Source organism: Danio rerio, chromosome 7, assembly GCF_052040795.2.
Source record: "Danio rerio strain M-AB ecotype USA chromosome 7, GRCz13ab, whole genome shotgun sequence".
NCBI lineage: Eukaryota > Metazoa > Chordata > Actinopteri > Cypriniformes > Danionidae > Danio > Danio rerio.
The window spans coordinates 45,134,949-45,162,040 of record NC_141027.1 but is presented as its reverse complement, the minus strand read 5'-3'; the positions used below and the strand labels follow the sequence as shown (position 1 = coordinate 45,162,040).

General features: G+C 33.8%; 1 protein-coding gene across 1 annotated transcript; it reads right to left on the bottom strand.

The window, feature by feature from the left end:
- cdh5 (cadherin 5) lies at positions 1 to 26,665 on the bottom strand. The gene is given in 12 exon segments (NM_001003983.2): positions 1 to 4,786; positions 7,784 to 8,026; positions 10,108 to 10,210; positions 10,302 to 10,414; positions 11,621 to 11,757; positions 11,892 to 12,142; positions 12,247 to 12,428; positions 12,511 to 12,678; positions 13,113 to 13,226; positions 13,429 to 13,711; positions 15,084 to 15,308; positions 26,542 to 26,665. Coding segments are annotated over 11 exon segments (2,304 nt in total). The 5' UTR covers positions 26,542 to 26,665; the 3' UTR covers positions 1 to 4,301.
- Positions 26,666 to 27,092: the final 427 nt, after the last annotated feature.

Below are 27,092 nucleotides of genomic sequence, written 5' to 3'. Positions count from 1 at the left end.
ATGGAATATGAAGTTTATTATTCAAATACAAAATTGGCAGTTGTTTTTAAAGAGAAAACAAAACGATTAAATATTGTAACGATACAAAAAAGGCACATGTTTTTGTCCCTCTAAACACACAAGATCCACACGCTGGAATGTTAAGTCTGACTGTCCAACACTGACATCTACTGGACCTTCTCAACAAATCTCAGACACATTTATACATGTAAAAAGTTCACATGACACATTTTAGACGTTTAAACAGTCTATTGGCCAGTAAAAATCTTTTCAAGGAGCATTTAAAGAGTTTAGATGCAAAGACTTCTAAATTCCATCTGAAATTTTCCTCTAAAATTAGCATTTCTATCACGCTCCTGAGTGTATGTTCAGTAATATCACTTGTATGGCAAAGAATGAGCCCTTTTCCTGGTCTTTAAAGTGAAATATCTCAACATAAACAATGGAGGCCGTACATTTTCGATGAAAATATAGAGGTTTTTGCATCTGAACTCTTCATTTATTCACAGAAAATGTGTTAACAACAGGAAACACTCGCATAACAATTTCCATCTTATTTCCAGTTCCAGTTTTTCTTCAAACGTCCATACTTGTTTTTAATAAGAGATATATGACACATGATAATTTAATAGTCTCTGGTCTGCTGTTAAACAGTCTAGTAAATGAATATCTACGTCTACAACTAGAACCACACAGATAGTTTAACAAAAAAACAATGAAAACAGATCCTACAAGAGTGGTGCAGACAAAAAAAGCAGCACATTTTTGTCTCGAAGGACAATGCCTGTGTGACCAAGACAGTGATTTATGTTGTTCTTTAACATTTTCCTGCTCTCCAAAGTGTTCTTTCTTTACCCCTCCAAGACAAGAAAACAGGAAAACAGTTTCAATCTGCTCCTTCTCTTAAAAAGATAAGGGGACAGGAAGTGCATTTCCTTGCGCTCACACAGACAGGAAGTTGACATTTCTGTGACGGAGCTGGTCATTTTAAACGGTAAAGGAGAAGAGTGCTTGGCGTGTAATTCCCTGCAGGAAAGGGAGACGGTGGCTTCCGCAGATTGTGCCCGTGGCTAATGGAGGGAATAGGGTAGAGTTTGTGCACAGGGGTAAATATTTAAAGTATAAAGACTGTTTACACGTTTTGTCAATGAACGGAGATCCTCTTCTCTGTTTAGTCTTGAATGGAGGATGAACAATATTGTCAAGACACTGGCTGGTCTGCTACATTTTGACTGTTGTCATGATTTTTTTTAACAATTTTGCAATATTCTCAGGTTAATAATATAGTCAAGCTCACGATTCACAATACATTGATTCCGACCACTTGTAACATTTCAACAGGCATACAACTCACTGTGATTTCCTGAGACGTCTGCAATTGCCTTATTATGCTCGACCTTTGAGATTTGGGCTTTACTCATAACAATCGACGTGCTGATGAGTCCTGTCAAATAAACTTGGAGTAGCCTTTAATTCTTTCAAAGTACAGTTATCAGCACTTCCTCTGTTGCTCCCACAGCAATACAGTAGTTTTCCTGATGAGAAGAGTCTGCTGAACAATGCTGGCTTCACAATTACACTGGCCAAAAAACATTACAGACAATGATAAACTGACAAACAGAAGATTTTCTTTTAAACAAAAACACGAGTCGTAAAAAAACAATGCAAAAGTAATGATGTTCAACACACTCTCATTGAGACTCACAACTGATACTCTTGTTTTGGTCAATTGATGGTGAATTTGTATGTAATATTAAACCCCAGGATAGTATGTGAAATGCACCATTGTAAACACATGTACAATATATGCAGAGCTCACGCATGGACTTTAATTATTATTTTTTTGTTAATGAACTGACTGCTGCTCTAAAGCTTTGAAATAAACTTTGGAGATGGAGCAAAAACAACAGCACACTACTAAAGATGTGACCTGTAAGCACCCGTATTGATGAGTAAATGTATAAGGGGGTTAAAAGTGTTTTTAACTTGTAGAAAGATTTAATTATTATTGATCATAACTAGGCCCACACAGAATCTGTGCGCGCAGAAATCCGCAGATTTTTAGGCCATCGAGTCTATTAATTGACTTGAGTAAATGTGTGTAAATTTATATTCATTCATTTTTAAATTAATTTCAGTAATAGTATTGACTAACATGAGGATGTTCATATGATTTATTTACACTACAGTTTGTAAAGTAATATTATCTGTCTTGTAGTAGAGATATTAAATGAGAGACTTGCTTTGTTTACCAAATAGGTGGTTCTATTTGGATTTGCATTGTAAACAATACATATAAGGTAAACAAGTTTTTATTTTTTTATTTCATATATTAAGTTTGTAGTTATGATACTCCCAAAATCATTCTGCATAAATTCACAGATTTATTACAAAATTATCATCAGAAATAGCAAAAAATGGCAACAGATTCTGTCTGGCTGTTATCATAACTTTTGGGTAGGAAAAGCAAAGATACTTGGCAGGATTAATCCTTGTGTTGAGCCTGTGTTCATTCACACTAACAAATGGAGCATACTTTGAAAGGATGTGCGTTTGGCTTAGTGTATGCTAATATTCATGAACAAAACAGGACATGGTATACTTTAGGCTTTTGGGTTGGTAAAATATTGGTGCATGCCAACAGATTCATACAAATTCTCCACCAATTGTCCAAAAATGTAAAACAGTTGAGCAATACAACATCTAAAATAAGAAAAAAACAATGTGCTTTACAAATTGGTTTGAGCAAAAAGAGCATATATAGAGCAATATCTATTGTTAACTCAACGCTTGAACCAGCCTAAAAGCGTTTTTATTTTTTTTTGGTCCAGTGTCCATTGCTGTTTTATACAAAATCCACCTGGACAAAAACCAGTCTGAAAGACCAAGGCATTTTTTTTCAACTAACACATATTTGAGGCCTATTCACATCAAGAACGATAGCAATACTTATGTCCAACACACAATTACAGTTAAAGACACAATTGTTAGCCCTTCTGTGAAATATTAATGCATTTCAAACATTTCCCAAGCACTGTTAAGATTTTACAGAGATATTTTCTTTCAACATTTTTAAACATTATAGTTTTAATAACTAATATCTAATAACACTTTTTTTGTCTTTGCTACATCAATACACCTACATATAATCTTTTATCCTTTCAAGAGTTTACACTTAGCTGATGATTAATTATAAAGTGAGTTTGGCATGCTGTCCCGGGAGAGAGCCCTGACCTCATGATCTTTGAGCCTATGGCTCCCTCTCGTTTGCAGGGTGACAGGGGAGTTTGAGCTCAGGTAGGTCTCGAAAACTCCTCCTTTATTTAGAGCTCATGACAGATTAAAAATTGCTATTTAGAGATATACTGCTGGTTAAGAGTTTGACTTTAATGCTAATATAAATTAATCGATTAAATTATCACACATGTTTTGGATTGTGGGAGAAAGCCGGAGAAACTGGGAGAAACCCAGAAGCGAGCACAGGGAGAACATGTAAATTCTGCACAGAAATGACAACTGGCCTGTTAAGGATTTAAACCAGTGACGGTAATGCTACTGGGGTTGTGGGGGGTGGTGGGGGTTCTTCAAGGCGAAGATAACAGAGGTAAGAAACTCTGGTTATAGTTATTATAGTGAGTTAATAATCATCTGATTGGTGAATCATGCGTTAGCTAATGCAGGACCAACTGTGATCAATCATAAGCACGTGCCACTTTCAAAATTAGTTTACAAATAAACTTGCACACATTATTTACAACAACAAAAAAAAAATTTAATTGCCAATTGTAGACTCTTGATATAAATTTAGAAACTACAATCATGAATCCTATCATAAATAGGGGTCTGTAGTGCTAAATCTTTTAACTGTGCGTAGTACTGTAAATGTGTGTTAAATGAGCTTGCAATTAATAATGATCAAGGATAAGATATGTTCTGACTGCCTGTCTATCATTTTGTCAATCACCAGGTGGTCAAATATAATTCTTTTGTCCCAGTTTCATTTTATATTTTGGAGTAAAATTTGCTGTTCTTCCTTGAATGATTAAGGAAAAACTTAATCAGTTCTTCCATAAAATGATTTATAGACTGACATCACTATTATTATCGCTAGTTATCATCCTTGGTGTGAATGGCCCTTTATTCTTTGTAGATTTCAAATACAGTAGTGTTCATTATAACAATGCATGGAGGAAAAACACATATTGGCACTTTCTTTCAAAAAGCGGTAGCATGGGATGCTTACTAAAATTCCCATGAAGAGAAAACCACAGTCTCCATCAAGCTGATGATGACCATGGACTTCAGTAGGAGCTATCCGAATCAGAGCCGTCTACTCCATAAAGCTGAGCCAGGGTCCTGAACCGAGGTCCCCACTCATGTATAAAATCATAATCCAGGTTAGACCCACTGGACGATGAGTCCAAAGAGCTGAGGGAACCAGCTAGTGATTCGGTTCCCTCATAGCCATAGATGTGTAATGTGTCATAGGGAATGCCATCTCGATCACGATCTGCCTCGTCCTTCTTCACCTCGATCATCATGGCCATGTCACCCTTACAAGCAGGAGGTTTCTTTACCATGGCATAGAGTGCAGGTCCCACACTGGGCCGAAAGCTGCTATCGTGACAGGCAGAAGACAGGATGGAGACATCGTAGCCATTGGTGTCCATTTCTCCTCCGCCCTCCTCGTCATATCTCACCAGCTGCTCATGGATTTCGCCAGATGCCTTGGTGACAAGAACTTCTTTTTGATAGCGCCGTCTCAACACAATGAGGATTACGATTACTAAATAGAGAAAAATAAGCACAATTAATAATATTTTAGTAATGTATCATTAGAGTTCAAATCCTCTTGTTGCATGTAAAGCAGGGGTGCTCAACCCTGTTCCAGAATATCTACTTTAATACAGAGTTCAGCTCCAACCCTTATCAAACACAGCTAAATCAGTTAATTAAATCCTGAACAACACTTGATAGTTACAGGCAGGTCTGTTTGATATGGGTTTCAACTGAAATTTGCAGGAAGGTAGATTTCCAGGAACAGGGTTGAGCACCCCTGATGTAAGGGGTTTTATCCTCTGACTGTCATGATATTGACCTATAGGCTGCAAAGCCCAACCCCAGCAATATTTAGAAAAGTCCTTTATTTTATATGTATGTTTAGAGTTAGTTAAAGGTTTTAAACAAATCAAATTATACAATGATGATAAAGTACGATGGGTAATCCTTTACAATAAAGTCTCAATAAACATAGTTAATGCATTAAAAAAACAGAAAAAAATAGCCATAGTTATTATTATAGTTCATAGAAATACTATTTTATTATTATATTACTATTTTATTTTCCTTTAAAAAAACAATTACAAATTTAGTAACAGTTTATTTTTATGGTCTATTTGAGTATTAGTAGACTGTCTGCTTAATATCTGTTGATATCGCTCCTTCAGCTAGCATTTAACTGACTATAAAAAACTTTTAAGTGTCCATGATATCAATATTGTGTATGTCACAATATATTGAATATCAGCATACAGTCAAGCCCGAAATTATTCATACTCCTGACAAATTCTGATTTACTTTACCAGGAAGTTTTGTCCCTATATACTTTTTAAAATGCTAATTTGTTTTTGGAGATCTTCAACAAGGTCAAAAAAAGATTTTTTGTTTGGTTGAAAAATTCACTATAAATATTGGAGCAACAACTGAAATGGTTTATCCAAGGAACCAGCCTCTCTAAACCCTTTATCTGCCCTGATTGGTAAAATCTCTTGTGCATTTCAGCTCTGGATTCTTCAACACTTGCATATATAGTGATTCAAACAGTAACCATGGCTACAGTTTTCTGCATACATTTAAGTCTTCACCTTTTGGAAGTTAACAAAAAGTGAATATTGCCCCATGCCTATTACGCTATTATCACTCGATAGAAGATAATAATATAGCACTCAGCTAAAAAAAAATCATTAGATGAGATAATTAGAATTATTGATTAATTTAGCAAATATGATGTACTGAATTAGACATATTATTTGCAGAACAAATAAGGGCACTAAAATAGAGTTGAAACACGGGACTGACCAGGAAAAATATAATATAGATATATCAAAATATAGATAAATGTAATATCTAAAAAATCACAACAAAGCTCTTTAACATTATAGTTAATGTTGATTTAAACGTTTAACAAGTCACTTTTTTTGCAGACAGGAATAGTGCCTTAACAACAAATATGAATGCGTACTGTAGAACTGTAACAACGAGTTACAATTCTTTCTTTATTGCTTATATTCACACATACTAATTTTATCTTAGATTTATTTTTATCTAAACTCTCTTTCTATCTAATCTAAACTCTTTATAGATTTTAACTGAAAGAGAACATCAGGTGGAACTTAGCCTCAAGCCTCAAGGCAGCGCGTGAAAGCGAGTATGCGTCTGTGACTGAACATTAATTAGTGGCTTGTCTTGTTAAGTGTAAACATCTACTTTATAAAAGGTGTACATATAACTGTCTTCATCTCACACTCTCTCGAAGAGTAGCTAAATCTGTCACTGAGGTGATATCTTTTTCAAAGGTACTGATATGTATACTTCAGTTAATAAGGGAAAGACAGCCCATTGTCATGTGGACCTATATACAAGTGATTATATGCACATAGAAAGCATTCATTCATTCATTCATTCATTCATTCATTCATTCATTCATTCATTCATTCATTCATTCTGGTTTGGCTTATAATGTTTTAGTTATAGTATGTAAAAATGAAACAACATATTCATTCTAAAATGTACTTATTAAAATATATAACATAGGCATGGGACTATAACCGGTCATAATGTTTACCGTGGTTTGGAAAACAGTACAAAAACAAGACAACAGTATTTCCAGCAGAAAAGACCCCTCCAACATGTTAAGCCTGACGTGTTTAATGTTCCAAAATATTTACAATGTTTCTTAAAAATAAATGACTCCATGGTCAGTTCAAATTCTTGATTCTGATTGGCTGGAAGGTGTGCATTATTTTTGTTGAAGCGCACAGCTGGTTCCTGTCAATTTTGATCACAAATCGAAACAAATGCACTTCTTCCAAATGTTTGCAGTTACCATAGTATCTCGCAAGTAAAATACTCATCAATTATGCCACAAAATCAAGTTACAATTTTCAAGCAAGACTATAGTTTTTTTTTTTTAAGTCAAAATGGCAGTATATGTATAAAGATAGAGCATAACATATTTTAGCCAAGTAATCACAATATCGTAATATCATGAAGTCGTGATATTTTTATCTAAGCTGATGATACTGTCAGAATCTCAGATCCGGCCTATACCTAATGTAAAGCAAAATAAATCTATTTTCAAAGCTTTTTGTACCAATTTACAAACTGGTTGAAAACGTATTACAACCAAATGTGTAGACAATTTTTGGGGTTTGAAGAATGAAGGCAAAATATGAGGATTTTAAAAGACAATTAGTATTTTGGGGCAATCGTTTTTACTAATTTAGGTGAATTGATCACCAAAAAATTAAGTTGTCATTCTCAAACAAGAATTGTGTTTCAACTTATTTTAAATAAGTATTTTGAACAAGCAGCAAAAGTAACTTGTTTGTGTATGACCATCCATATACCATCACATAATCTTTTATAACTTAATCAAATAATGTTTCCTTTTAAAAATGTGTTTGATTTGTTTCTTCACTAAAGAATGAATGAATACTGTGTCACTTGCTTTAAACATAATTCTTTGTAATAGAAAAAAAAAATCCATTTGAGATGAACCTACCCAGGATGGTAATGATACAGAGAAGGATGGCGAGGAGGGCACTGACACTCATTCCAGTCCTTGCGTAGGACATGCAGTACTCCACCCGTCGACCCGACTGACATGTGCACACTTTAATCTGCAGCAGGTTAACACTCTTTTGCTCTGGCGTTCCTCCATCAGCAATCTCGATTTCCAGCACATATTCCTCCGAATTCTCTGTACTGAAACCTCCTTGCTTCAGCACAATTGTCGCAGTGTTATCTACAACCAGAATGAACAATCAAAAAGATGCACTGGTTCTTTTTGCTCTTAATCAGGGGAAACTGCAGATTTTTTTGTACCCAAACAATTTTCGTCAACAGTGCTATTGTTGACTTTCTATTCTGATTTTGTTTTCTCTTGATGCTTGGAGGGAAACGTTGCTGAGGTTCTTGTGACAATTCAATGCAACCAAGCCTAAGAATATCCCATTTCACACAATAGTAGGAAGAGTAAATCTTCACTTTGGCATTCGTGTGGCCTGGATTAAAATGTTCATCTAGCGTATTCTGAGGACAATCTGGTATAACAACATTCTGAAATCACTAAATAAAAGTTAGATTTCTAAGGTTGGAAATAAATGTATTTATTTTATAGGTTTTGAAGAAGATTTCTATTCTCTCAGTGTGAAGTATTTTCTAAGTGTAAAACAAGTTAATTTTCTCTTCACAAAATGTATGTAGTGTTTGCAGCAACCATGCCAGCGTGTGTTAAAAATACTGTGCAAGATGAGTATGCCTGCACAGGAGCAACACTAGGAGAAAGCTGAGTGACTGATTGTGTAGAATAACTGAATATGTAAAGCACTGATTATATATGTTAAATACTTCTATGAAGCTATATGTGTCAGAAGTTAGAATGAGTAACATATTATCAAGTGATTATGCTTTCATGACAATGTATGTAAACACTTAATCCTTTTGCATAAGTTGCATCTATGGAGAGAGAACTTTGGTGTCAAAACAGTTGCTGACATAGACCTGTAACATCTCTGTTGACATGAGCTAGTGGGCTGAGAGCCAAGAATAGCAGGACCCCTTAGACTAGAAAACCTATTCAAAAATGGTCAAAAGTTAAAAAGAGACACATAGGGGTGTGTCAAAAACATAAATAAAGGAGAAGGAGCAGGAGAGACTTTAGAAGGTGTCCAGGAGAGACTTCAAAATGCTCTGGGGTCTGCTCTGCTCTTTCTCGGCTTTATTATGGAGAATAAAGTCTATTTTCTGATATTCTAAACCTCCGGTCTGATAATTTGTAGTTGATGAGACATCAAATTTACGACAGTTTACATGAAAGAGAAATTAGAAATAATTGAAACAATATATTCATTGTTGGTTGGTTGTAAGTTGTCCTACGTCAAATGATTGTTATATGTCTGCTGTGCTTTTATAAACTTTTGTGTCACGAAAAAAAAAATTAAAATATGTTTATATACTTATATAAAAATTAAGCAACATGTTTGACTTTTATTTTCTTTGGTTAGAAAATAAAAACAAAGAGGACATTTCCATTGTATGAAGAGGAGATTTTTTAAAAGGATTTTTTGTGTGTGTATAATAAATGAATAAATATAGTATTAAACAACAGAATATGATTTCAAGTCTCCTAATTTCAGTCAATGCATTATTTCTGTCCACTTAAAACTTTACTCTGTCATATTAGTTCATTATACAGCTGTGAGGAAAGAAGGTTCATTGTTTCTTGGTATGACACATTCAGAACACCGAGTGTCAGATCACAGATTCACTGTGCAGGTCTGCTGCTTTCAGTGGCTTGTACCTAATGCATTTTGCAGTGCTCTGGTGTGTTTTTGTTTTATTCTTCTTATGCCTGATTACACTATGATGAGCAGAAAGACAGGGAATATGGATTTAAATTTTACGCTGTGCTCACACATGAAGTTCAGTTTTTAATTTTTACTGTTTTCGATGACCTGATTTAAGGATAAAAAAAAATTCTGTATATGTAATAATATGTGACTTCATGTGTTGTTTTTTGGTCTACTTTTATGCATTTGATCTGCTTTGCATTTATATTTCTATTAAACCAATCCAGACTTCCTATTAAACAGAGCAAGATCCATCTTTTTAGTGGCTTTGGTCTGTTTACACACCAAGAGTGGGATAGCTGCATTCACACTTATTCAAATTAAGCAATCAAAGTTTGATTTAATAGAACCCTTAATGTCCCTCGTGAGGATGATTGTTACAACTTTACAAAAATTTTGCTGTATCTATAATGTGATTGATTACAGTTATAGTTACAAATTATAAGCACTCTGTGAATGATCTTTAGTAACTCACCTTGGTTATCATAGAGGGAAAAGTTTGAGCTCTTTCTTGCAAGAGTAAAGCGAAACCTGCCTGAATTTTCATCCTTGTCGGAGGCACCAATAGTTCCAATTATCTGCAAGAGAGCAATGAATGAATACAGATATTTTCTAAAGGTCAATCGTTATACATGTGTTCATATGAAATGCATTAGAACAACTCCTTACTGTGTTAGGTTTATCATTCTCACAGACATACACGTAGCTCCCATTGGTTAGTTCTGGTGCATTGTCATTAATGTCCAGAACCTTCAGGCTAACCATAGTAGAGGATTTAAGACCTGCGGATTCAGAGCAAAAAATTAATATATAAGATATAAAGACATATAAATCATCTGTGGATGATGATTATTAATCTTGTCTCATACACAGCATGCTACTATTGTACCAACAATAGTATTCTACCAACATACAGTATTTGTACTCCATAAGTTTACATCTTACCATTGTTTAGTTAGGGTTCTTTGGTAATTAATGTATAAAATATGTAAAGATTTAAAAAATATATAATATAATAACAAAATTATAATATTTAACAATTATAATTATACAAAGATACATAATATTTAGCACTGCAAACAAAACAGTTCCCAGAAGTCCAATTCTTATGGGTTTCTTGAAGCGAATTCACGATTAACAGACCATTTAGCCAGCGCTAATTCAGCATGCTTGTGATTCTTCCACTATACAAACAAAACCGTGTTGACACTTTGAAAAAATAAAAATAAAAATAAAATAATACTAATATTATATGCTGGACACATTTAGACACCTTTTTAAAGCTTATAACAAGTAGCTATTATTGTATAAATTGGGCTTTTGCATTAATTAAAGGTAAAAATTTACAATAATAATAATAATCACAATAATAATAATCACAACAACAATAACAACAACAACAACAATAATAATAATAATAATAATAATAATAATAATAATAATAATAATGATAATCACAACAACAACAACAACAATAATAATAATAACAACAACAACAACAACAATAATAATAATAATAATAATCATTTAATCATTTGGCAGATGTCTTTATCCTAAGTCACTTACAAATAAGAACTGCTAACAGACAGAAAGAGAGAGAGAGAAAGAGATAGTTCTGTAGTTAAAATGTCAAATATGTACATTATATACAGTATATTACAGCACATAAAGCATGGCTCCATCACTATCTTTTTTTAAAATCACTCCTAAAAAAATCCTTGGCTTTTTAATATTATTTTCAATATTATTTTGTCCTTTCTACTGCTAAAGTTTTTTTCCAGCAATTTCTCATTTTTTATGTTTTATATTCTGCATTTTTATTTCACTTTGTCTTATCAACAGCACTTTGGTCAGTCTTGTTTTTAAATGTGCTCTATGAATAAATGAACTTGAACTTGAACATAAAGTTTATTTCCAAACTTGTATTGCATTTGCCATACTTGCATAAAATGTGGAAATTTTCCAAATGAGTCATGAAAGCATCCTACCATTCAACACATCTTCATGTGCTGTAACCTGGAATGTATATAAGGATTCTTGCTCTCTGTCCAGTGTCCTCTTCAAAGACAAATATCCATTTACAGGATCCACATCTACAGGACAGTTTGCGTCTTCAATGGTATACCTGGTGGGATTGAAATCAAATGTCACTATTAAATAATTAAACATTTGGTTTCTTGAGCTCCATCTACACATATAAGACAGTTCAAAAACTTTTTTCATCTTGATTTATAAATAAAAACAGAGTTCAGTTTATACCGTATTTTATAACTGGCACTATCTGGGTCTTTTGCTGAAACAGCTCCAATGACAGGATTCTTGAACGGGCCCTCGAACACGCTAAACGTGTACTCTGTTTGGTTAAAAATAGGTGGTTCATCAACATCAGTTACATCAATGATTACTTCGGTTCTCTTCAACAGCCCTTTGTTATCAGGTGTTCTCGATACTGTGTGTTCTTCCACAATTACGATAAACTTGTGTGTCTTCTCCTTTTCATAGTCAAGAGGCTGTAAGTGTTTCAAAAAAAAAAAAAAAGTCCAAGTAAACAACATGGCTCAGTCTTAAATAATGTTTAATAACTAGTTTTGTATAAAATATTTGACGCACTTACCACTTTGAGGCTTAGCATTCCATCTTTCTCTTTAGTTCGTTTAATATCAAACACATCATTGAATTTAGATTGTAGCGCAAATGTTGGATCTTTGTTTTGTATCTCGTCTTTGTCCTCCACCTCTAAAAGGCCAATTTCACTTCCGGGTTTCAAGTCTTCCTTCACTGTAAACTGGTATCTTTCTGTAAAAGAAAGTGATGTTTTGTTGGTGCTGCTGACTTTATACAGTAGCATGCAGTTTAGCTTAAGTATTATTTTATTTGCCTTTCTTAAAGGTGGCAATGTTGTCATTTATGTCTTTTATGTTGATGGTAACAACGGTAGTGGCAGAATTCCCAGTCAGGTGTTCTGGCATGTCTTTGGCTTGAACAGCAATAAGATACTGACTCTGTTTCTCACGGTCGAGGTCACTTTTCAATGCTATTAGGTCACCTAAAAAAAAAAAAAAAAAACAGTGGCAAACAAAGCACACAAATCAAGATGTTCTCCGTTTCAATTCAGTCGAAATGTAAAAGTGCTTGATTTTAATGTACTGAAATATTAAATCTTAAACATGCTTATTGACAAATGTGTATTTATTTAGTTGAATAAAAAAAACCCTACAAAACATTGTCATCCACTGAATACCATATTAATAATTTATGACAATTAAATTAAGTCAATCTCAATCTAACAGTCTGTTTGTATGTTGTAGCTCAAATGAATAAACAAAAAAGTCTGTAAATGTGTTAATTTAGATCAGTTTTTCTTTAAATAAAACCTAAAAAAGTAACTTTAGACAGTTACTTTATTTATGTACTTTATATAGGTGTAAAATCACTGTCTATATTGCATTCCTAATCAAATAAATACAGTCTTGGTGTTACCATTGGGCTTGATTTTGAAGAGGTCTGTGCCATTTAGTAGTTTGAAGTCAATCCTTCCATTTTCAGTGGAGGAATCATCAGCGTCTGTTGCTTTTACTTTCATTATAGTTGTTCCTACAAAGTCAATGTATTTGAAAAATGAAAAAAAAAAAACAATTTCATTTTTGATACATTCTTTTTTTTTTACTTGCATTAATTCAGATAACTGTCTATTCTTGTTAATTTTTTTGTCAATACTGCATATTATTCTAAATGCTGCCAACACAGAAAGCAACATGCATCAATGGACAAGCACATGCTTGTGTTAGTCTGTTACCTGCTCTAGAGGATTCGCTGATGGATCCAGATTGGTCAGAATCGAAAACGGGGATGTTGTCGTTAATATCCAGTACTACTATTACAAATGATTCATCTTTGTCAACTAACTCTCCAGTATGTATGTTGAGGAGAGAAGCTGAGAGATTGTAGACACTTTGTGTTTCCCGGTCCAGCTTTGCAAGGACAACAATATCCCCATTGTCAGTTACACCAAACTTGTCTTTAGCTCCATCTCCTTTGAGAATATATCTTGTGGACGAAGAAAAAAATGTATTTTCTAGCTAAAAGAAAAAAGAAATACACACAAAATATTTATAAACAAAGGCAATCATTATTTAAAAACAGCAGTTCCTAAATGCCTCTTCAATTAGATCTAATTTATAACTGGATAGTACGTTGAGAATGTTATTTGAACTGATGACAAAATCATGATTTAATAGTTTGAAGATACTTTTTCACTATTAAATTCTTGCTCATCAGTAGAATATTACCAAAATATTGGCTGCTTTTAATGCTATACTGTATAATACCTTTTTCCTGCATGACCCAAATTTAGATTCCTTAAAGGTGACATCGTACTACATTTTCACTTAGATTCTTAACAATGAAGCGATCCTGGCATGCACTCTACTTTGTGTATGTAGAGGTTCACAGGTGTCCTTAGACAAAATACCACCTTCAGAAAAGGCAATAGTAAAGCTGATTAGTTTTATTTGTGAAGGGAATGTTCCAGAAAGAGTGGGCAAAAACATGTTTGTGTGAGTAAAACATTTCCGGACTTACTGTACATCAAATTGCATGCAAAGATGTAGCTGTACCTACACTGTGTCTGAAAGATAGAACATTTTAATATATAATTCATTATTGTTAATTTATGTTCAGTAAGCTTCAGTTTACTGGTGTTAGAATCACATCATCATCCTCTCACATGCCGAACTGTGATTATTAGTGTGGTGTGGTGCAGATGAGCAATTTTAGCTTACTTTTATTATTATTAAATTATGTCAGATTGAAGTTGTACCTCAACATCGTTATTGGATTTTGATTGGAAATGAAAACTTGGACTTTGGTTGGTTGGTTGGTTAATTCCAAAACTTAAAACCAACCAAAAATCAATGTCTACCAATGTTATACTTTGACGTTGTATGGACATCATTCTGACATTAATATGATGTTGGATTTTGGTTAGTTAATGCTACAAATTTTAACCAACCAAAGATCACCATCTACTGTTGTTAGACCTAGATGGTGTATGGATGCCACATTATAATGTTAAGATGACTTTGGTTAGTTAATTTCACAACCTAAAATCAGCCAAAGATCAACGTCTACTGATACTTATACTGACGTTGTATTGACGTCTTATTATGACTTTATTTGACGTTAAACTGACATTGGACTTTGCTCCCCTGACATCGTGACCAAAATATAATCAAATACCTATATCATATGACGTTGTGTGCCTGTTGGGGATATGCTAAGAACCTAAAGAATCAACTTGTGTAAAATGAGCATCCAATGTCACCTTTAATCCTTTAATTAACTATTATTGCACAGCAAATGTAATGTTGTCTGTGGAAGAAATCACAGCTAATTGTGTGAACTGATCTCTCCAAATTAAAGTGTGATCCATTTGTTTACAAGACCGTCTACCTTTCCAATCTTTTCAGGTGGGTTTTTAGGTCGTGTTTCCTCATACGCATACAGTTTATCCCATTTCCAATCTCTTTTATGTCTTTGAAGTGCTGCACTCGAGATAGATGGTGTTTTCTGAGCTTGGTGGACATCGACTCCGATACTGAGGCTACATAATGCGAGCAGGACAGCAACCCTGAAGACAGGCTCAGTCATCTGCCTCCTGGCACACTGTTTCATCATCTGCAGAAAACAACAAAACAAATATCTGTATGATAATTCATGCCTTGTAGTGCTGCAGTGTTGATGGTTTCTTTACCCATACAGTACATACAGTACACTTTAATGTTGGAAAGAAAGAAAGACATTATTGCAAAAGTCATAATTATATAAAAAATGTAAACACCAGCAATTTCAAAAGCAGCTTTACATTATTAAAGAGGGAAATAACATAAAACAATGATGCAAACACACTGTAACATAATCAATAATACAGACATATGTCAAATATAAAAGACCATTATTCACTTCACATCACTTCAATACTGGTCGTTTAGTTCAAAAGTTCGAGTTTACTTAACAACTATAATAAGTAGTATAATGACCTACATGCAAAACAGGCCTGGAAAAAAAAATGTCAAAAAAAAAAAGTCCTAACAAATGATTTGCTTCCAGTATTTTATAATTCATCAGCATTTTGCAGTTATTTAAGCATTTTTATTGTGCAAAACGTTGTGTGATTGTTGACTCATTAGATAAATATGAAGTCTGAAAGTAAAATAGTACTTTGAAAAAGTATAATTTTGGTTCAAACTTTAAAAATAAATTTCAATCTAAATCAAAAATATTAATTGTGGTAAAAAAAATACATTCACACAAGGTAAACATATTGTTTATTATAGAAAATTATTATTCTCTATATTACACTAATTATTATTATTTTTTTACTTTGGTAAAATGTAGATTTTTATTTAGACTTTTTTTTTTGTCTTTTTATCATAACATCAAAGTATAATTTTGCTTTTGATTAGCCTAAAAAAACTGTCATTTCTTACACTTTCCTCAAATTATATCGTTGACTTGTTTGAAACTAAAAGTGTAATTAATATTAATCCAAATATTTATTCTGCCAAAGGGGAAAAAAATTCATACACTAAAATGTAAAATATTTTTATAGAGATCATAAATTAATTTAATTACTTTGGTTGAACTTGATTTTTGTCCTATAAAATCAAAGTAAATTTGTACTTTGGATTAAACTATAATAAGTACAGTACATGTAACAAGATGCTATGCTATTGCTAGTAATTTTATTTTAAAGATCTGAGGTAAACAATTTGTTGTTGCTTTCAGTATGGCTATAAATGTCACATAATGCTGCGTTCACACCAGACGTGGAACATGCGTCAAGCACAGGCGCGTGTCACCATATTCTCAGTTTGTTGTTTCACGTCCGCCATTTTTAGCATGTGAGTCAAAGCGGTGTCACTAGAGGAACAACATTGCTCTATTTTTAGATGTAAGGCTCATTGGGCTCAACACAAGATCAGCATTCGGTAGGTTTGCAAACGTGTATTTTTCATTGCGTCTACCTTAAACTTCAGCCGTTTGCATTTCTCGAGGTCAAAGAAGCTCCCTGTGAGTGTGATCTTAACTAGGTGCAGCTGTAAAGTGCGAGCACCTTTGCCTCATATGATTGTCGCGAATGAGAGAGAGACCTTTGTGTTGCTGTCTGTGTGTGTGAGAGAGAGAGAGAGAAAAAGAAAGAAAGAAAGAAAGAAAGAGTTTGCTTATCTGTGTGTGTTTATACAGACAGCTTATTATAGTCTGTCTGGACTCCGTATAGCTGGGTGGTTTTCGGTTTTGTTCTCCCCCCGTTTGTTAGCGGGAAGGAACGCGGCGGGTAGCGGGACAACAAATGCTGAATTTTGGCGGGAGCGGTCGGATTCAGGCAATATTTAATCCCGGATTCAATATTTAGTCCCGCGCAGATCTCTACCACAGAGTGCCATCTGAACATGCGAATATTTGTGTTTGTTGTGCCAAGTCGCGGCTCTAAGTGGGTCATTAGTCTGTGTACAAACTCGGCACTTTAAACTAGCACACAGTTGGCTGAGAAACTATACAAAGACAAAAATGATTGTGTACTCTCTGCTTGGTCTGTGGCCGAGGCGTACATGTACGGCTGAATGCAGCTCCTCTCATGCAGCGTCTCTGTCTGCCTGTTTGTTGCCAAACACAGAGCGGGCGAGCTCTTGGCTCCACCCCCTTGATACGTTGGGCGGGAATTTGAAACAAATTTTCATGTGAAGCTACACGCCCCTAAAACAGCAAACTATGTACACGCCCCCAAAATAACACTTTTGAACACATTATAATAAAAACATCTGAATGTTTGAATCAAATATTCAAGCGGCTATTCACGTGAGAATAGCGTGATTTATCTACACGTTTCGTATCTGGTGTGAACATAGCATAAGATGGATCAAACTCACAGTACATATATATATTTTTTTCTTGCTAGTGCCATTCGTGCCTGCTGTTCTCATGTAAATCCACCAGAAGCTGCTGTTGACTGACTGACATACATTTCTAGAACCGTTCTTCACTGGACTCGAACTCTGTCAATGCGGTCAGTTCCTCTCTGTGTTTCAAGTCCGCCGACCTACATAGTTAGCCACCGTAAAAACTGCTAACAAGTGAGAAAGCCGTCCATATGGAGGCAAGCGGTAAGCTGGTAAGCCCAAAAAGGAAAAAGGAAGTTTTAAATACAAAATGCAACCATACGTGCGGCTGCATAATCCGTGATCTCCAGAAGCGTATATAGGGCTACGTTTTCAGAATGAGTATATGTTGGTTATATTGTCCAAAATAGGCTCAGTCTGAAAATGTAGCCCTATATACCTTTCTGGAGAACACAAATTATGTAGCCAGAGCTACGTATGGCTGCATTTTGTCTTTAAAACTGTATGACGCTGTTCCTTTGCACTTACCAGCTGACTGCTTATCTCTATATGGACGGCTTTGTCTGGTAGCTCGACACGTACGCCGACAGACTTGAGATACAGAGTGGAGTTCAACAGTAGGCAGTGGGTAAGACAAAAACAGAAGCCAAAAAATAAAATAAACAAGTAAATAACAGTGTGAGAATGTGCTAAAATCTGAAAACGTGGTAAATATCAGGGGGCTTTACTTTTTTTAGATTGCTGATTTATTTTTTGCTTTAAGGCAAATTTAAGGCAAATAAAATAGATTATAAGAAACCATCATTTTTCACTTAACATATTTCACTTTACACTTAATCCAAAATAATGATGTACTTTCAATGACCCATTTTATTGTCCAGCCTCTGGTGCCTATACTGCAGCTTTCCTCCCCACTATCGTCACTGGCTTGCTTGGTTTAGGACTTGTGGAGCTGCGCATACATGAATTTGCACTTCAGTGTTTGGACTTTCAGCAGTGAAAATGAAACCACACTGAACTGAACTTCAACTCTGAAAACTGGATTCACACCGTTTCAATGTACTAGAACATCTAGCTGCTTTGACACAATCTACACTGTAAAAGCGCTAGATAAATATGAATTGAACTGAACTAAATGAAAGAAAATAGTTTGGAGACATACATCTACTGTATAATTGTGCACATCAAACATCAATAACTGTATTTATGTTTCATGTAAAAATTACATTCATTAGTCTACTCTTGTGTGTTATGTTCATGTTTAAAGGGTTGGTCCACTACGATATCATATTTTAAACTTTAGTTTTTGTATAATGTAGTGGTGTGGAAGTAAAAAACATCTCTGGATGCAATATGCTCAAAGTTCAATGCAAAGAGAGACATTGGCTTTTACAGAGTTAGCTTAGCAAAGCCTAAAGCCAACCAAGTTTGAGGAATACAAAAAAAACATCCGGGTTAATGATGTCATAAACCCTTCAGGTTATTCACACACACCCTGCGCAGTGAAGGGCGTGGCCAGAGGTGCTGTTATGTTATAAAAGAGATGTTTCCTGGTGATGTGGAGATGATTTGCAAATCACAGCACATTATGTTAGCTGACAAATCACAGTCTCTTGAGGGCGGGTCTTCCGAGGAACTAGGAAATAAGACAGCCGTTTTCATGCTAGCTGAGTAGCTGTATACAATCAAAGTAAGATATAAAATAATGTGATTTTCTACACTTGATGCATGAACACACATTAATTTGCATCTTATAAACACAACAAAGTCTTAAACTACACTCTGGACCATCCCTTTATTGAATTTAGACCGGCAGAGAAGTATATTCGCTTATACCATATTGTACATACATAGGTCAAAAATGAAGCATCCTATTTTGTTTACATCAAATTAAATTCACAAAGGAAATGTTCTTGACAATTTACATGCAATTAAAGTGTTTAAATGTTTCTTCTTTAATTGATATTGCAAATAATAATAATAATAATAATAATAATAATAAATGTCAATATGTATAAAAATGTGCCTTAGTCATTCAGTACAACAGATTCATTCATGTGAAATTAAAACAGATTAATTGTTTGAACCTGTATGAAAACATATAAGATTAAGATTGTCTAAAAACTTAAGTACTTAAAAAATATGTTAAAACTTAAGTGAGTTTGAGAAGACTGCTAAAAACCTTTTTGGTATGTTTAATATGACTTGCTCAGAACTTAAACCAAAACTGAAATATTCAAACATGAAGAAAGAAAGAAAGAAAAAAAGAAAGAAAGAAAGGATCCATTATCTCCAATGTCATAAAATGGTCTCATTAAGGTTCCTCTTGTGGCACAGTCTTTAGCCTGTATTATTGTGAATGATGGGAAACAGCCCGTTCTAACTGTGTGACGCTGTAAAAGCCTGCTATTACATTCTGTAGCCCACTATGAGGATATTCTCATCCCTGATAACACGCTTTAGCTTGATAGACTGTTCTTATGTTAGGCTCATTTAGATGATGATATTAAGATGAGGTGGATTATGCTTCTTAAGTGTCCTCAAACTGCTAAAGCTTTGCTTGAGGGCTTTAGAAACTCTTCCACTTAAAATGATTACTTTCACATAAGGTACAAAATGGCTTCACTTCAATACAATGGTTTTAGATATTTAAGGACACTGAAATGTATCATGACTAAAGTCTATTCAGATGTTTTTAAATCAGGTCAAGGCGTAAGGGTACTGTTGTTCATTATCCACAGACTTGTTAACTTATGAAAGTTAAAAGTCCTTGCTTTTCATATTTATACTGGAGAAAAAATATTAAATATATAGCATTTCAAATATATTTGTTTTTTTTTATAAATAATTGTAAATTTAAACTAACTAGCAATTGCTTTATCTTTAAGTATATTCACTAAAATAATATTTTCACAGTAATAATTAACGCTATTTAAAACATTAAAAATCTTTTAATGTTAATTGTTTATTTTGTAACGCCTTATGTATTTTGGTGAAATGTGTTTACTTAATTCACTTCATTCTAAATTTGTTGATGACATATCAAAATAAAAAGTTTCACTGTCGTTCAGTGAAACAAAGTATTCAGTGTAAAACATTGTATTTCTCAAAGTGTGCAAAACATGATCAAATAAAAGTGGACTATTTTAGATGACTAAAACATTCTTGCTGACAAATGAGTTGAATCTAGGGGTATAGAAGAACAATGACATTGTAGCATATACAGTAAACTTTTGTTGCACTGAATTACATTAAGTGGCTGCTTTTCATGAATGAAAAATGAAATAAAATAAAATATGAAATAAAATAAAATTTTATAAGTTTAATTGTATAACACTTACTACAGGATATTAAATTATAACATGTTGTAATGCGATCCAACTTTTTGTTTAAGTACAGTTGCATGAGATCTGATGTAACATATCAGGAATGTCACAGGATGTTATGGCACCCCTAAAGAAAATATGTAAAAAATGCATATAAATAAGACTAGAGTAAACCATCAAATATACATTTTCCCACCTACCTGTCTATAATTTAACTTTTTAACTTAATTAATTCATTACAACGGTTACTTTTTAATGATAGCCTTCCAACAATTTATAACTAAGCCTCGTTATAAATCTCAAAATCAAATCATAATTTTAAAATGAAACCCAGACATTACTGAAAAATCAGTTTCCATCACAACTGTTGTTTAAGGCACCCATTCGAAAGTCTTTCTCTCTATGATTGTGTGTGTGTGTGTGTATATACTTGTTTATGTGGTTTATTGTACAGGAGTATGACAGGTTAAGACCATATAATAAGCATTTATAAAAAATATAAAATACAATACACCAATAGAAAGTCCTTATAAACCGTATACAAGCATGTGTATGTTTACAAAAAGTATATGTGCCTCTGCGTGGGTTTAGAGTAACCCATCATATAATTCTTTTAAAATTAATTAATTACATACTATGATTCCTTGTTTAATGCAGAGCTATCAACAGTTTGCAATTAAACCGTATTATGATCTCACTACATTGACATATTTAAGTGTTCTCAGTGTTAAAGCATTAACATAACTAAAACTGTTCTTAAAAGCACTCGCTTGAAAGTCTTTCTCTCTTTGTGTTTGTGTGGTTTATTGTACATGAGTATGACCTAGTTGCACTCTATTGAAGTGGTTTATGAAGACATTCCTTGTGTCCTCATAATTGAAAATCCTTAAAAATCATGCTTAATAGGACAAAATGCTTCTCTGTGTGTCTATGGGTTTAAAGTAAACCATCATATAATTCTTTTAAAATTAATTAATCACATACAATGATGTCTGTTTAATGCAACGCTACTAACAGTTTGCAACTAAACCTTATTATGATCTCACTACATTGACACATTTAAGTGTTTTCAATGTAAAAGCATAAACATGACAAAATATTTTTCTCAAAATGGAGTTTTTGACATATTCTTATTAAATGACAACTTATTTACATTATTATTAAGTTGTTGATATTTTAAATCTTTTTATTTACAAAAACAAATGTTACACACATACTATTTGATATGGAATGCAAAATCTTTGAAGCTCAATAATCTTTCAGAACGCAGATAGAACCTTATAATTCCAAGGTGACAATACTGAAAAGCACTAAACTTCCACCACAACTGTTCTTTAAAGCACCCATTTAAAAGTCTTTTCTCTTTGATTGTGTGTTTGTATTCACTTGTGTGGTTTATTTTACATGCATGACCTAGTTGTACTCTATTAAGGTGGTTTACAAAGACATTTATTGTGTCCTCATAAATCGAAATTCTTAAAAATCATACTTAATGGGTCAAAATGTGCTTCAGGTTTCCTTTGAGGGTTGGGTTTAGGGTTAGGATTGGGAATAGACCATATAATAAGTATTTTTTACAGTATACCATACAATACGCCTATGGAGAGTCCTCATAAACCATGTACAAGCATGTGAATGTGTGCATATATGTGGCTCTCTGTGTGTGTCTTTGTGTGGGTTTAAAACAAAAAAACATCACATAATTATTTTAAAATTAATTAATTTTTTACATAAAATGCTTCCATGTTTAATGCAGCACTATTAACAGTTTGCAACTAAACCTTATTATAATCTCACTACGTTGACACATTGAGGTGTTCTCAGTGTAAAAGCATTAACATTTGACATCACTGAAAAGCACTCAATTTCCACCACAACTGTTCCTTAAAGCACCCATTTGAAAGACTTTCTCTCTTTGTGTGTGTACTTGTTTATGTGGTTTATTGTAAATAAGTATGACCTAGTTGTACTCTTTTAAGGTGGTTTAGGAAGACATACGTTGTGTCCTCATAAATCAAAATGCTTAAAAATCATGCTTAATGGGTCAATATTTACCACATTAAGCTATGAGGGTTGGGTTTAGGGTCAGGATTGGGATAGGACCATATAATAAGCGTTTATTTACAGTATCAAATATAATGCACCTATAGAGAGTCCTCATTAACCGTGTACAAGCATGTGTATGTGTATGTATGCATATATGTGCCTCTTTGTATGTATATGCATGGGTTTAAAGTAAACTATTATACAATTCTTTTAGAATTAGTTAATTACATACAATGATGCCTTCTTTATTGCTTGCAACTAAACCTTATTATGATCTCACTACATTGACACATATAAATGTTCTCAGTGTAAAATCATTAACATTTGACATTGCTGAAACCACAACAGTTCTTTAAAGCAGGGGTTCCCAAACTTTTCAGTCTGCGACCCAAAAAATGACAGTGTCAGTGACTCGCGACCCCCAATATACTCCGAGGTGGTTATAAATACAGAAACCTTGCATGCAATGGCGCAAACACAACACTACACCCAGGTATATTCTTGGTTTCATTTTTTAATGTATGTCAGTGCTGTAAATGGGCCAGAAAGTTTAATGTGTTATAAAATCAATCTGCTGCATCTGACACTATTGCTGTGTCTTTAATATAATGCAACTACCACAGGGGTCGCAATCCAATAGAACTAGTAACTATAAGCTACTATAGGAACTATATAGTATATAGTATCTATTTTTTTTCTCTTCAGTAGTTTAAAATATGATAATTCCTATAGTTTAATAAAAATAAATAGATTTTTGGAAATCACCAGGCGACCCCCCTTCATTGTCCCGCGACCCCTCGAGGGGGCACGATCTCCCCTTTGAGAACCACTGCTTTAAAGCACTCGCTTGAAAGTCTTTCTCTCTTTGTGTGTGTGTGTGTGTGTGTGTGTGTGTGTGTGTGTGTGTGTACTTGTTTATGTGGTTTTGTACATGAGTTTGACCTAGTTGTACTCTATTAAGGTGGTTTACGGTGACATTCCTTGTGTCCTCATAAATCAAAATGCTTAAAAATCATACTTAATGGGCCAAAACTTGCCACATGTTTCCTCTGAGGGTTGACTTTAGGTTTAAAATTGGGATAAGACCATATAATACTAATTTTTACAGTATAAAATACAATACATCTATGGAGAGTGTTCATAAACCATAAATACAAGTATGTGTATGTGTGCGTATATGTGCCTCTGTCTGTATCTATGCGTGGGTTTAAAGTAAACCATCATATAATTCTAGTTTCCACCCAGCTCTGTACACATTCAGACTTTAACAATTAATTAATTTCATACTATGATTCCTTGTTTAATGCAGCGCTATCAACAGTTTACAACCAATCCTTTTTATAATCTCACTACGTTGACACATTTAAGTGTTCTCAGTGTAAAAGCATTAACATTTGACATTACTGAAAAGCACTCAATTTCCACCACAACTGTTCTTTAAAGCACTCGCTTGAAAGTCTGTGTGTGCGTATACATGCCTGTGCGTCTCAATGTGTGTCTATGTGTGGGTTTTAGATTAAAATAGGTTTAATCACGAAGCAGCTTCCAGCAATCTGCAGTCTGCCTACTCTCTCCTCTAGGAAATTCAGCTTGACGCGCATCAACTCTCCTCTGCCTTCTATCACACATCTTCCCGTGTCACAAGTTCAAGAAAAAAAGCTGCTAAAGGTGTCACAGTCTGCAACCCACCTGTTCTCACCTATGACTCATGCCGCACACCTCTCTTCATCTATACTTTAAATATGTGTCACCTGACATCAATCTCAAGGCATGCACGGTTTGTATTATTTATAGAGTGAACTGTGATGTTTTACATGACCTTTAATAATTAATATAATCAGCTCTCTGTATGATGAAACAACACTCTTTTATGTGTGGTAAAATATTTCTCCTACACTGGCATATGGGACGATGAGACGTTAAGAATAAAGTTGTAGATGCTGTGCTGCTTCAAGGAAAAAGCAGGACAGATGGTGTAAGGATTTATTATTGTTTCGCTGTCCCTACATCCAGATAAGTTCAACCTCTTCCCATGGGTAATCAGCGCTCCTTGGGAATTTCCTTCCTATTAGTCCAGGAAGCATCATTCAAAGCATACTTTGGCTTTTTATTTCTTTGGGATATTATAATCGAAATCATCATTTTAAAGCAAGACACTGCAGGTGAATAGATTAAAAAGAAATAAGTAATAACTATTACCCATGCTGATATGAATTGCAAACATTTTATGTATTACACGTTTTCCAAAATATTGTTTAAATATACAAAATGAAGTAAAACTTGAAAAATGAAACAAAACTTAAGTAAATTTAAGCCTTTTAATAAAAAAAAAAAAAATGAACACGGGATAAAGCCAGTTTGAAATTTTTTGTTTCATTTTTTAAATAGTTTTTACCAAAAACCAATAAAAAAAAAATATGGGCAAGGAGGAAATAAAATTGTACCTTAAATATTAACATATTTCTCTTTACAGACATGTGAATTATTTAGAATATACAAACATCTTTAGGTGTCATCTGGAATTTTCTTCAACTATGACCATTTTTCTCAGCCTCTTATGTTTATGTTCAGTTATTTCATGTTAAAAGCGATGAAAATAACTTATTCTTTGCCATAAAAGTAAAATTACTGAATCAAGACAAAGGAGCCTGAGAAATATGCTAATATTAGAGGAAAAATTCAGATGGCACTTAGAAGTTTTTGCATCTGAACTCTTCATATGACATACTTATCTGCTGAATTTAATATGTATGGCTCAGTGCAGGAAAGAACAAATAATTCAGAATTTAAAATGACGTAATTTAAGTGAAATCTATAAACAGATTGGTAAAGTGTGACAAACTAACAACTAAACTGTATTTTGGATGTCTCCTTTTCATTAGGCTGGAAAAATATATAATATTACAGGGGAAAAAAAAACTTTTTAGAGGTAACAGCTTTCTAAACTATGTATTTTTAGTGAAATCTATAAACAAGTTGATAAAGTGGGACAAACAAACAGCTAAAACTGTATTTTGAAAGTCTCCTTTTCATTAGACTGGAAAAAACATAATATTACAGGGAAAAAAGGTATTCAGAGAAAACAGCATTCAAAAAGATGTATTTCACGTAAAGTCTGTAGACATAAATTGATAGTGTGACAAACGAACAGCTAAAACTGTATTTTGGATGTCTTCTTTCATTAGACTGGAAAAAAAACATATGAAATTACAGTAAAAAAAAAAAAAACTCATTCAAAGAAAACAGCATTTAAATGGTGTTTAGGGGTGAAATCTATAGACAAAAATTGATAAAGTGTGATAAACAAATGGCTAAAACTGTAGTTTGGAGATCTCCATTTCATTAGACTGAATATATATATATATATATATATATATATATATATATATATATATATATATATATATATATATATATATATAATTCAATAAAAATCATTATATAAATATATTCACCAAGTATCAAAACAGACAGGTGAATGAAAAAACAGGTGTCTTTTCACACAGTATCTTCTTACAATAAACAGAGATTTAAATATAAAAACACAGCATCATACAGCCATTAACACAGGTGGAAAATTTCTCAATTTCATAAAATATGATAAGAAATACACAGTTATATATGAAAACGATCGCATACCAGAGTTTTGGTCTCTTCAACAGTCGTTTTCCCTGATTGGAAAATCCCTAGTGATCGAGAGTCGTTATATCCTCCTCAGTTTCAGGTCAGCGGTGTCTGTTTCCAGCTGCATGTGAACCTGTCTGAGCTCCACCGAGCCGCTCGCTGGACAATCAGGCCCCTCCAACGGCAAAAGTGATCAGCCCAGCCCAGCCGTTCCTCTGGACGCTTCCTGTTATTGTCCAACTCCAAAGCCTTCTCTGGAAAATCAGATAACATTCGCAGCTCCCTGACCACCAGTAGCTCAGTGAGGCAAGCAGAGCATTACAGCGCTCAACGAGCACGAGAGAGAGAGAGGGAAAGAGAGAGACTGAGGGAGGTGGGAGATCATTAAGCTCCCTAAAAGAGGAGCCGAACGCAAAAGTGATTTATTATTAAACCTATAGTATAAAGAGCCACGATAAACAGGTTAACGGTGTTACAGTAATCCAGAGGGATTAGATATTCAATTTTTCAGAGGCTGGGACCATCATATCAGTCTCTGTGATCTTGTGTAAACTGGTAAGTGAGAA